This window comes from Schistocerca serialis, chromosome 2 (genome assembly GCF_023864345.2).
Source record: "Schistocerca serialis cubense isolate TAMUIC-IGC-003099 chromosome 2, iqSchSeri2.2, whole genome shotgun sequence".
Classification (NCBI taxonomy): Eukaryota; Metazoa; Arthropoda; class Insecta; order Orthoptera; family Acrididae; genus Schistocerca; species Schistocerca serialis.
Window position 1 is genome coordinate 1,028,590,818 of NC_064639.1, and position 13,258 is coordinate 1,028,604,075.

Genomic DNA, 13,258 nt, shown 5'->3' on the forward strand with positions numbered 1-13,258 from the left:
TTGATGAATATTTTAATTTTCATTTTTTGCACTCCACTTTGACTGGGATTCAGTAATGTGACTTGGACTGTTGTTACCCAAGCATTCTTCCAGTTGCAAATGATATTTGTTAGTTATGTTCACATTAAAAAAGCTTTAATAAAGCAAAAATATAAAACACAAATCTGATGGGAATAAGTATACTGAAAGCGATGACAGAAATAAGTTCAGTGTCTGAATGAAACTCTGCTATCATCATTGTCATAGAAGATAGGAAGCGATTTGAAAATACTGGCTGCCAATATCAATGGTGGCAAACAATTTCAAACAATGATGTAGATACTTGTGGACTTAGATCATCTTTCTTATGCTTTGTGTAAACAGAATAAAAGTACAGAAATTTAGTGTGTGTAGGAAATAGCAGGTGTCTTCAACATCGTCTACGAACCCCATTCTTACGTTCCCGCATCTTGCATTTTCCTGCTTTTGAAGTTCATTTTTATTGAGTCAAACAGAAGTCCTGTTCTCTTAATACAATGCTCGCCCATCATTGATAATTATGTGTTACAACATTTCCCACATTTGAAGTTTTCTTTGACATTATCATGGCATTTAACTTTGATTTTCAAACAGATTTCTGCAAAAAGTGTATTGTGTTCCTGTTCAAAGCTAGCCTCAGAACAAAGCAGAAATGCTGACTATAAGTATAGTGATTGATCATCTAGCATAGTGTTAGCATGGTAAGCAAGATTTTCATTGTCAGTGAGTTCGGTCACTGCCATCTGTGTTACAGGTTCGCAGAGCTTGGAAGGGTGGGAAAGTATGCTGAATCACTGCTTTAATGATGATTGTGACTCTAGTAGCAACCTTCCTTCTGCTCAGTGAGTTGTATTACACACCGGTTTTGAAGATGGCTGTCTCTCGAATGGGTTTTCATTTATCATTGTTACTTCCATGTGAAATACGATAATCCGTACTAGGTGCACAATCTTAGGTTGGTATGACCTGTCAGATGTAAACATTCCTCCTCAAGATGCCCCAGAACATGATGACAATTTCTGACCTCTTTCTCACCCAAGATGTCCCTGAACCAAGTGATCCCTTGTCAGCCACAACTGTAGATTTCGTGCCTACTGTTCTCTCTTTATGAAGACTGCCAACTTTAGTGTTTTAACCAATATGTGATCCAAGTTCTATTTACCATAATTTTATAATGATTATCAATAATAAGTCTCACATTAGAACATGACTATCTTTTTAATATGGCTTCTTGAAAGACTTCTGTTTCTGTGTTTTATTTACACTATTGGACAATCAGAATGATGAGCGAAACCTGCGCACGTGTTTGTATGTGTCAGCACTCAGCCACTATCTTTATGATTATCAGAAACACAGTGGCTGAGTGCTAAACACAAAAATGTTTGTTTTCTTATTCATTCCGGTCACGTTCAATGGTGTAAATAAAACAAGAAAGAAAAAGTCTTTTGTGAAACCATGTTAAAAAGATATTCATGTTCTAGTGTGAGACTTATTATTGATAATCATTATAAAATTATGGTAAATGAAACATGTAACACAATATTGGTTAAAACACTATAGTTGTCAGTCTTTGTACACACAGAACAACAGGCACAATATCTACATCTTATTGTGTTTCCTATGCTTTCCTGTAATTTACACTTTCCTGCATTTTACACTTTTGGGGCAGTCTGCTGAGAAGTGTAAAAAGAAGATTTTACCGTATTTGTTCCAAGTAGACATCCAAGAGTGTTCCTGTAGAATTTTTTTATCACTTTGAGATTTGTATACAGAAAGAAATGTTATGCATTGTTTGGTATTATGAACATGCCTCCACCATTTGCAACACTAGACAGTTTGAACAATCATATTTAAAAACACATCACTAGCACAGCTTAACGGATCATCACTAAGAGCTGTCAAAGAAGTAATTATTAATAAGGAATTGGAGATGAAGATGGCCACGAAATCATAATAGACATCAGTGTGTCTGTGGATGGGACCCGAATGAAACAAGGGCACACATCTCTGTATGGTATTTTGTCTGTGATAAGTACTGACAATGGCAGAAACTTTCAACACTCATTTCTCAAAATGAAAATGTTTCAATGTAAAGGAATGCTTTTCTATCTTTGGTATTACACACCTCAAATTTTCAATGAATGTACATGGTATGTACATAAACTAAGAAGAGGGCACCATCATCATTCCCTATTGTAAACATGAGATCACAAGTAATTCTCATCCATTTACAACAGTGGCTGCAAGAAACTGGGATAATCACAACTAGAGGGGTTGATTGTGGTGCTCCATAGATGTGCCACACTCTCAGCTTCGAAGAAGATGTCTTTCACCATGTAGAAGAACACCTGACAACAAGTATTTGGTACACGGCCATACTATGGGCTCCTGTAGAACACACAGGTAAGAGTTCACTGTCTCCACTGTGTGAACTGCAAAATGGGAAATATGGAAATTATTCTATCTTCAGATTTATTTTACACCTGAATGGTATATTTCCAGACATGGGTTCCTTGTCGAAACTTTACATACTAAGTCCCCTCTGCAACCCCTAGAAGCCTGTTATAAGAATTGTGCAACAACTTTACATAATGAAGTACTATTTGATAAAAACTGCACATATATCCAGCCAGAGCTTGACAATATTTCAATGTGGTACAAACTTGCTGCAAACGTTCAGAAATGAAAAGAAATTACACTTCTCAAAGTGCAAAAATGTAGCAACCTATGACTACAAAAGTGATGAGTCCCAACTGGTATCAAACAACTCACTCAAATACGGGAGTGTAACAATTTGTGGGAGTAAGAAGTAGAATGATTATATAGGTTCAATCATTGGTAAAAAAAAAAAAAAAAGTGCCACTCTTTGGATCACTGATAGAACACTGGGAAAATGTAGTTCATCTACGAAGGCTATTTCTAACACAAAAGTAGTGTGATCTCTCCTAGAATATTCTTTGAGTGTGTAGGACTCTACCAATTAGGACTAATACAGGATAATGAATGTTTACACAGAAGGTTAGTACAAATAGTCACATATTTGTTCATTTTGCATTAGAGCATCATGGAAATACTGAAAAAACCTGAACTGGCATATCCTTGAACACACATGTCAATTATCCCGTGAAGCATACCAACTAAGTTTCAAGAACCAGTGTTCAATGAGTAATCCAGGAGTACAACACCTCCACCTCCACTTCCCTCCCCCCCCCCCCCCCCTCCCCACTACAACACTCCTATAGGAACCACAAACGTGTGATAGGTTAATTACAGCGTGCACAGAAAAGTTTATAAACCATTTTTCTTTGTTTCAAATGTGAATGGAATGGAAATAAAACCTAAGATATGGTACAATGGAAATACCTGTACAATATGACATACCAAATTCAATGATGAGTGATTATTTTGATTGCAAGCGGTGTTTGATTTGCATAAGCAGTAGCACAGATGTAGGTGAGTGTGTCTCTGACAAGTAGTCATGGACATGTCAGTGGCCTGTGTACACAGCACGGCTGGGCAGTGCAGCAGTGGCAGTCACGTGCTACTTTCAAGATTCAAATGAGGCGTGTGTGGTGTCTGTTCCGCCATCAGCACATGAAGACTACATTAATATTGTTCATGCTAGCACACCTGCAGCATAAACTATTATAGGTGCAGAGAAGCATGATATGGCATGTTAAAAAGGAAATGACAACCATTTTTCTGAAATTAATGTGTGAGGGAAGTTACAGCACTGAGAAGACTTATGTCACTGATATCCAGTAAAGAAACATTAAGCTTTTGGCCAAAGTCTTCACTAGAAAATAAAAACATGCATTAATTCACAGGAGAAAGCGCAGCTTACATACACATGACTGCTACCTCTGGCTTCTCAGACCAGACTGAAACTGGAATGCATTGAATGGGAACAATAATCCATAGTGAAGTGGAGAAGAAGAACTGATAGCAGGGTATGGGCGGGGAAAGAGGAAACAGGGCTGTCTCTACAGCACGATGTGTGCATGTGTGTGCAGGTGGGTCGGTGGGAAGGGGGTGGGGGTGGGGAGGAGTATGCAGAAAGCAGAGGAGCAGAGAAGGGAAAAGGTTGGTGGATGGGTTAGAAGAGGGCACAATGAGGGTGGGGGCATGAGTTGGGAGGAGGTGACAGGACAGAGGGGATGGAAACTGTTGGGCAGAGGGTGCAGGTCAGTAGGTAGCCATAGGGTGCGGCCGAGATGATTTCAGGAGCAATGCTACTCCCAATCCAGACCCCGTGCCTCAGGTATCAAATCCCTGTGGAAGACGCAGATGCGAGACCTGCCCAATTCACCCATCCAGCAGTCCTGTCATAGACTTATCCTACCTGGTCAGAGACCAGGCCACCAGTGAAAGTAACATGTTATGTACCAGATCTGCTGCAATCATTGCTCAGCTTTTTATATTGGTATGACTACCAACCAGCTATCCACTCAGATGAATGGCCACTGCCAAACTGTGACCAAGAGCAAAGTGGGCCTGCACAACTTGCAGGTGAACACAACAGGCTTGATTTCAAAGGCTGCTTCACAACACAGGCCATCTGGATCTTCCCTCTACCACTAGATTTTCTGAACTGTGCAGTTGGGAGTTATCCTTACAACACATGCTCCATTCCTGAAATTTTCCCAGCTTCAACTGACAGTAATCTGCTGTCCCCACACACTTCACCCATTACATTCCACCCTCTCTTTCCTATCACCTCTTTCCAACTCATGACCCCAATCTTAGTGTGCACTGCTCTCTGCCAATGCAACCGCCAGTCTTTTCCTCTTCTCTGTTCCTCTTCTTTCCACTCCGTTTTTGTTCACCCAGTCTCCTGATGCTGCACTACATAGGCCTGTCTGCACGTTCTGCCAGGCACACTGTTTTCTCGCCCCCCCCCCCCCTTTTTCCCCCACTATCTCTCCTCTTCTCCACTCCACTATAGAGTGTTGCTACCGTTCAACACTTTCCAGTTTCAGTCTGGCCTGAGCATGCAGAGATAGCGATCATGTGTGTGTGAGGTGTGCTTGCTTGTGTGAATGCATGTGTTTTTCTTTTATGATGAAGGATCTGAGAAAAAGCTTAATGTGTAACAGTCATTTCATTGTGCCTGTCTGCAACTCAATATGTTGTCTTTATGGTGAGGAGCAATCTATCATTACCATAGTTGCTGATATTTCAACCTGGACTTTCCAATTTTTGAAATTCAGTACTTTTATAATACATGATCTTGTGTCCCCCATGAACCATGGACCTTGATGTTGGTGGTGAGGCTTTTGTGCCTCAGCCACACAAATAGCTATACCATAGGTACAATCACAACACAATGGAGGGGTATCTGTTGAGAGGCAAGACAAACATGTGGTTCCTGAAGAGGGGCAGCATCATTTTAAGTAGTTGCAGGGGCAACAGTCTGGATGATTCACAGATCTGGCCTTGTAACATAACCAAAATGGCCTTGCTGCATTGGTAATGTGAACGGCTGAAAGCAAGGAGAAACTACAGCCATAATTTTTCCCATGGGCATGCAGCTTTACTCTAGGGTTAAACGATGAAGGTGTTGTCTTGGGTAAAATATTCCAGAGGTAAAATAGTCCCCCATTCAGATCTCTGGGCAGGGATTACTCAGCAAGACGTTGTTATCAGGAGAAACAAAACTGGCATTCTACGGATCAGAGCACAGAATGTCAGACCCCTTAACTGAGCATGTAGGTTAGAAAATTTAAAAACGGAAATGGATAGGTTAAAGTTAGATATAATGGGAATTAGTGAAGTTCAGTGGCAGGAGGAACACGACTTCTGGTCAGGTGAATACAGAGTTATAAATACAAAATCAAATAATGGTAATGCATGAGTAGGTTTAACAATAAATAAACAAATAGGACCGTGGATAAGCTGCAATGAACAGCGTAGTGAAGGCATTATTGTAGCTAAGATAGACATGAAGCCCACACCTACCACAATAGTACAAGTTTATATGCCAGCTATCTCTGCAGATGATGAAGAGATTGAAGAAATGTATGGTGCGATAAAAGAAGCTATTCAGATAGTTGAGGGAGGCAAAAACGTAACAGTCATGGAGGACTGGAATTCAATTGAAGGAAAAAGAAGAGAAGGGAAAGCAATAGGGGAATATGGACTGGGGGTAAGGAATGAAAGAGGAAGCCACCTGGCAGAATTTTGCATGAAGCATATGTTAATCATAGATAATACTTGGTTTAAGAATCATGAAAGAAGGTTGTATTTGGGGAGGAGGCGTGGAGACACTGGAAGGTTTCAGATAGATTATATAATGGTAAGACAGAGATTTAGCAACCAAGTTTTAAATTGTAAGACATTTCCAGGGGCAGATGTGGACTCTGACCACAATTTATTGGTTATGAACTGTAGATTAAAACTGAAGAAACTGCAGGAAGGAAGAAATTTAAGGATATAAATGGAAAGAACCAGATGTTGTAGAGAGTTTCAGAGAGAGCACTAGGGAACAACTGACAAGAATGGGGGAAAGATATACAGTAGAAGAAGAATGGGATAGCTTTGGGAGATGAAATAGTGAAAGCAGTAGAGGATCAGGTAGGTAAAAAGACCAGTGTCAGTAGAAATATTTGGGTGACAGAACAGACATTGAATTTAATTGATGAAAGAAGGAAGTATAAAAATTCAGTAAATGATGCAGGCAAAAAGGAATACAAATGTCTCAAAAATGAGATCGACAGGAAGAGCAAAATGGCTAAGCAGGGATGGCTAGAGGACAAATGTAGGATGTAGAAGCAAATATCACTAGGGGTAAGATAGATACTGCATTCATGAAAATTAAAGAGACCTTTGGAGAAAAGAGAACCATCTGTACAAATAACAAGAGCTCAGATGGAAAACCAGTCCTAAGCAAAGAAGGGAAAGCAGAAAGGTGGATGGAGTACATAGATATCTATACAAGGGCAATGTACTAGCAGGCAATATCATGGAAATGGAAGAGAACATAAATGAAGATGAAATGGGATGTATGATACTGAGTGAAGAATTTGACAGAGCACTGAAAGATTTAACTCAAAATAAGGCCTCAGGAGTAGACAACATTCGCCTAGAACTACTGATAGCCTTGGGAGAGCCAGCCATGACAAAACTCTTCCATTTGGTGAGCAAGATTTATGAGACAGGCAAGACTTCAAGAAGAATATAATAATTCCAATCCCAGAGAAAGCAGGTGTTAACAGGTGTGAAAGTTACTGAACTACCAGTTTAATAAGTCACAGTTCCAAAATACTAACATGAATTCTTTACAAACAAATGAAAATCTAGTAGAAGCTGACCTCGGGGAAGATCAATTTGGATTCTGCATAAATGTTGGAACACTTGAGGCAATGCTGACCCTTCAACTTATCTTAGAAGCTAGGTTAAGGAAACGCAAACCTGTGTTTATAGCATTTGTAGACTTATAAAACGCTTTTGACAATGTTGACTGGAATACTCTCTTTCAAATTCTAAAGATGGCAGGTGTAAAATACAGTGAGCAAAAGGCTATTTACAATTTTTACAAAAATCAGATGGCAGTTGTAAGAGTTGAGGGGCATGAAATGGAAGCAATGATTGAGAACAGAGTGAGGCAGGATTGTAGCCTGTCTGCAATGTTATTCAATCTCTATATTGAGCAAGCTGTAAAGGAAACAAAGGAAAAATTTGGAATAGGAGTTAAAGTCCATGGAGAAGAAATAAAAATTTTGAAGTTTGCCAACAACATTGTAATTCTGTAAGAGACAGCAAAGGAGAAGAGGAATTTGGAGCACAACTTGACTAGAAGAAGGGATAGGTTGGTAGGACACATACACAGACACAAGCAGACATTTTCAAATGTGTGGATGGATATGTGTGTGTGTGCGCGCGAGTGTATACCCCTTCTTTCCCCCTAAGGTAAGTCTTTCCGTTCCCGGGATTGGAATGACTCCTTTCCCTCTCCCTTAAAACCCACATCCTTTCGTCTTTCCCTCTCCTTCCCTCTTTCCTGATGAGGCAACAGTTTGTTGCGAAACCTTGAATTTCATGTGTATGTTTGTGTGTCTATCAACCTGCCAGCACTTTCGTTCGGTAAGTCACATCATCTGTGTTTTTAGACATAAAATGAGTACTTAGATTGAAAAAAATTGTGGTAATTCACTCAACAGGTCTTTGTGCCACCCAGTGAACATTTTTTTTATCTTAGGTAATATTACACACACACACACACACACACACACACACACACTCCCACGTGACCGCTACGGTCGCAGGTTCGAATCCTGCCTCGGGCATGGACGTGTGTGATGTCCTTAGGTTAGTTAGGTTTAAGTAGTTCTAAGTTCTAGGGGACTGATGACCTCAGGAGTTAAGTCCCATAGTGCTCAGAGCCATTTGAACCAATTTTTTTGATTAACTTTACTCATACCATTGTTGTGTAAAACCAATATTATGCAGCTTGAAAGCACAGTCACTAAGTAGGCTCCACAGATAGCTATCAATGCTCTCAAACCAGGTGCACCCTGTATGTAAAATTTCTTGACATCATCTTTGAGCACAAACAAGAACAGAATCAACCTGCTAATAAGTTATTTAAAATACTTTATTGTATTGATCAAATATAAAAATATTTTTTATATGTACTTTCCCTCCCTATAACCTTATCAGATTATCTGGGCTATCACTGCAGAAATTAATAAACTAATTATCCTAAAAATATTAAAATAAAAATTGTGTGGGATTGGTAAACCAAAGATGTGATTGCATTCTTACACTCTAATGTCCCAGTAAATGCTGTTAGCCGTAAATTTAATTGAAGAGTCACTTCTCATGAACTGTGAAACATATCAGTACAATACATGAGATAAGACCTATTTTCCCAGACTCTCCTCCTCTTATTTGTTTCTGAGCAGTGTTCTTCTCAAATGTAAGGCATAAAGTTGAAGATCCTTAAGAATTCAGAAGTGAGTTAAAAAGTTATTTTATCACAATTTGTATCAAAATTTACCTGGAAGTCTGAATACTATGATCACAGCTCTCCATTGTGGTTATGTAGAATAACATCCTAAAAGTTAAATTCACTGAAATGAAATGAATGGATGGATAAAGATGAGATCAATAAGATGGAATGACATCAGCCCAAAATGTTCAGTTATGTGAATTTATCCCCGTGTGCCATAAATTTTCATCTGCCACAACATATTCAAATATGTTCTTGTTTTCTCAGGTTTTTAGGCTGTTTTCTTAGGTTTTTAGGCAAAGATTTATGTTCTTATATAAATTTGAAGCTTTTGCTAATAAATAAGCAAGACACACTCAGAAGAAGTTGAAAAGCATCTGCTCTTTTTAGCCTTGCTTGCTTTGTACACATCAGATTTGTGTCTAACAAATTAAAAAGTGACAACAGAATGAGTTACAAGCAAATAATAAGATTCTTGTGCATATATTTGATTATAGGTTTATTTGATAACTTGTTTCTTTGTTCGTTGGCAGATTTTGGCTTAAAACTTATGTGTATATAAATAGACCCAATGAAATACCATTTATTAGTACAATATAAACACATAATCATACTCTTTGACTTTCTTATACATATCTCTACGTTTCTCTCTGTAAAAAAGTATCAAGAAGAGAATGATAGTACTACTTTTTCTATTGTTTAACAGTTTTTTTCCCCCAATGACATGCTCTAAACTCAATTTCCATACAGCTACAGGTCAATTTAAATGCCACTAAATTACATATAAGAGACAAATTAGATTGTTTACATCAAATTACCTCAACTGTCAATGTTCCAGATACTTCATCCTTCTCATAAGGACGAGACTGCAGGGTTATAACTTGTCTTTGGCTGGGATTAATGAGAAGCTCTTCCATTCCCACAATTCCCAAACCAAGAAATTTTTTACCCTTGTTCACTCTGTCATAGATTTCAAACAACAGTTCTGCTGTATTTGGGCTGAGGTCACTGTAAAATTTAAAAGAAAGGGAAATATACATTTTGAAACAGAGAACAATTTCAAAATTTCTGAGATATTAAAGTTTATTTACAAACCATATTATTGCCCATATAATGTACTACATCAGGGGGTTAGTTTTAACTGATAACTTTGGAGACAAATATCTGTAACAAGTCTTTATTTTTCATTTCTTTCTTTTATCCAACAAATTCATTGAGGGTACTGAAAAACTGGAAATTCTTTGCAGTAAATGTATTGGTTTGCAATAAATTCAAAGCTACAAACCAATAGTGGTAAACTGCAGGAGTATCCAGGGCAAGGTTCCTGAATTAGTATCTCTTATTGAAGGAAATAGTGCGCATATAGTATTAGGAACGGAAAGTTGGTTAAAACCGGAAGTGAACAGTAACGAAATCCTAGACACAGAATGGAATATATACCGCAAGGATAGGATAAACGCCAATGGTGGAGGAGTATTTATAGCAGTAAAGAATTCAATAATATCCAGTGAAGTTATTAGCGAATGCGAATGTGAAATAATCTGGGTTAAGTTAAGTATCAAAGGTGGGTCAGATATGATAGTCGGATGCTTCTATAGACCACCTGCATCAGCAACCGTAGTAGTTGAGCGCCTCAGAGAGAACCTGCAGAACGTCGTGAAGAAGTTTCGTGATCATACTATTGTAATAGGGGGAGACTTCAATCTACCAGGTATAGAATGGGATAGTCACACAATCAGAACTGGAGCCAGGGACAGAGACTCTTGTGACATTATCCTGACTGCCTTGTCCGAGAATTACTTCGAGCAGATAGTTAGAGAACCAACTCGTGAAGCTAACGTTTTAGACCTCATAGCAACAAATAGACCGGAACTTTTCGACTCCGTGAATGTAGAAGAGGGTATCAGTGATCATAAGTCAGTGGTTGCATCAATGACTACAAGTGTAATAAGAAATGCCAAGAAAGGAAGGAAAATATATTTGCTTAACAAGAGTGATAGGGCACAAATCGCAGAATATCTGAGTGACCACCATCAAACGTTCATTTCTGAGGAAGAGGATGTGGAACAAAAATGGAAAAAATTCAGAAACATCGTCCAGTACGCCTTAGATAAGTTCGTACCGACTAAGGTCCAAAGCGAGGGGAAAGATCCACCGTGGTATAACAATCATGTACGAAAGGTACTACGGAAACAAAGAAAGCTTCATCATAGGTTTAAGAGTAGTCGAATCATAGCTGATAAGGAAAAGCTGAACGAAGCGAAAAAGAGCGTAAAGAGAGCAATGAGAGAAGCATTCAACGAATTCGAACATAAAACATTGGCAAACAATCTAAACAAGAACCCTAAAAAGTTTTGGTCATACGTAAAATCGGTAAGCGGATCTAAATCCCCTATTCAGTCACTCGTTGACCACGATGGAACCGAAACAGAGGACGACCGAAGAAAGGCAGAAATACTGAATTCAGTGTTCCGAAACTGTTTCACTGCGGAAAATCGTAACACGGTCCCTGACTTCAGCCGTCGCACGGACGCCAAAATGGAAAATATTGAAATAAACGATATCGGAATTGAAAAACAACTGCTATCACTTAGTAGCGGAAAAGCATCCGGACCAGACGAGATACCCTTAAGATTCTACAGTGATTATGCCAAAGAACTTGCCCCCTTTCTATCAGCAATTTATCGTAGATCGCTGGAAGAACGTAAAGTACCTAGCGACTGGAAGAAAGCGCAGGTCGTTCCCATTTTCAAGAAGGGTCATAAATCAGATGCGAATAATTATAGGCCTATTTCGCTTACGTCAATCTGTTGTAGAATAATGGAACATGTTTTGTGTTCTCGTATTATGACGTTCTTAGATAATACAAATCTCCTTCATCATAACCAACATGGATTCCGCAAACAGAGATCATGTGAAACTCAGCTCGCCCTATTTGCCCAAGAAATTCACAGTGCCGTAGACACTGGCGAGCAGATTGATGCCGTATTCCTGGACTTCAGGAAGGCATTTGATACGGTTCCGCACTTACGTTTAGTGAAAAAAATACGAGCTTACGGAATATCGAACCAGGTTTGTGATTGGATTCAGGATTTCCTAGAAGAAAGAACACAACATGTCATTCTTAACGGTTCAAAATCTGCAGATGTAGAGGTAATTTCGGGAGTACCGCAGGGAAGCGTGATAGGACCTTTATTGTTTACAATATACATAAATGACTTAGTTGACAACATCGGTAGCTCCGTGAGGCTATTTGCAGATGACACGGTTGTCTACAAGAAAGTAGCAACATCAGAAGACTCGTACGTACTCCAGGAGGACCTGCAGAGGATTAATGCATGGTGCGACAGCTGGCAGCTTTCCCTAAACGTAGATAAATGTAATATAATGCGCATACATAGGGGCAGAAATCCATTCCAGTACGATTATGCCATAGGTGGTAAATCATTGGAAGCGGTAACGACCGTAAAATACTTAGGAGTTACTATCCGGAGCGATCTGAAGTGGAATGATCACATAAAACAAATAGTGGGAAAAGCAGGCGCCAGGTTGAGATTCATAGGAAGAATTCTAAGAAAATGTGACTCATCGACGAAAGAAGTAGCTTACAAAACGCTTGTTCGTCCGATTCTTGAGTATTGCTCATCAGTATGGGACCCTTACCAGGTTGGATTAATAGAAGAGATAGACATGATCCAGCGAAAAGCAGCGCGATTCGTCATGGGGACATTTAGTCAGCGCGAGAGCGTTACGGAGATGCTGAACAAGCTCCAGTGGCGGACACTTCAAGAAAGGCGTTACGCAATACGGAGAGGTTTATTATCGAAATTACGAGAGAGCACATTCCGGGAAGAGATGGGCAACATATTACTACCGCCCACATATATCTCGCGTAATGATCACAACGAAAAGATCCGAGAAATTAGAGCAAATACGGAGACTTACAAGCAGTCGTTCTTTCCACGCACAATTCGTGAATGGAACAGGGAATGGGGGATCAGATAGTGGTACAATAAGTACCCTCCGCCACACACCGTAAGGTGGCTCGCGGAGTATAGATGTAGATGTAGATGTAGAGAATGAGCAGGTTGTGAGAAATGTGATTTATTACAAATTTATTATTTTGTGTGTGTGTGTGTGTGTGTGTGTGTGTGTGTGTGTGTGTGTGTGTGTGTGAAAGAGAGAGAGAGAGAGATAATTATGAACTTTTGGCCAAAACGCCTTCTTCTAAAGAACATTCATGCGAGCACAGCTCACAAGCACATGACCACTGCCTCTGGCCACCAAGTT

At 39.3% G+C, this 13,258-nt stretch overlaps 1 protein-coding gene across 1 annotated transcript in view; it reads right to left on the bottom strand.

Moving 5' to 3' along the window:
* Positions 1 to 13,258, bottom strand: part of LOC126458447 (phospholipid transfer protein C2CD2L) — a 598,436-nt gene that overhangs the window by 102,776 nt on the left and 482,402 nt on the right. The window contains exon 7 of the mRNA XM_050095510.1: positions 9,787 to 9,976. Coding sequence (XP_049951467.1) covers positions 9,787 to 9,976 — 190 coding nt within the window. The remainder of the gene's footprint in view (positions 1 to 9,786; positions 9,977 to 13,258) is intronic.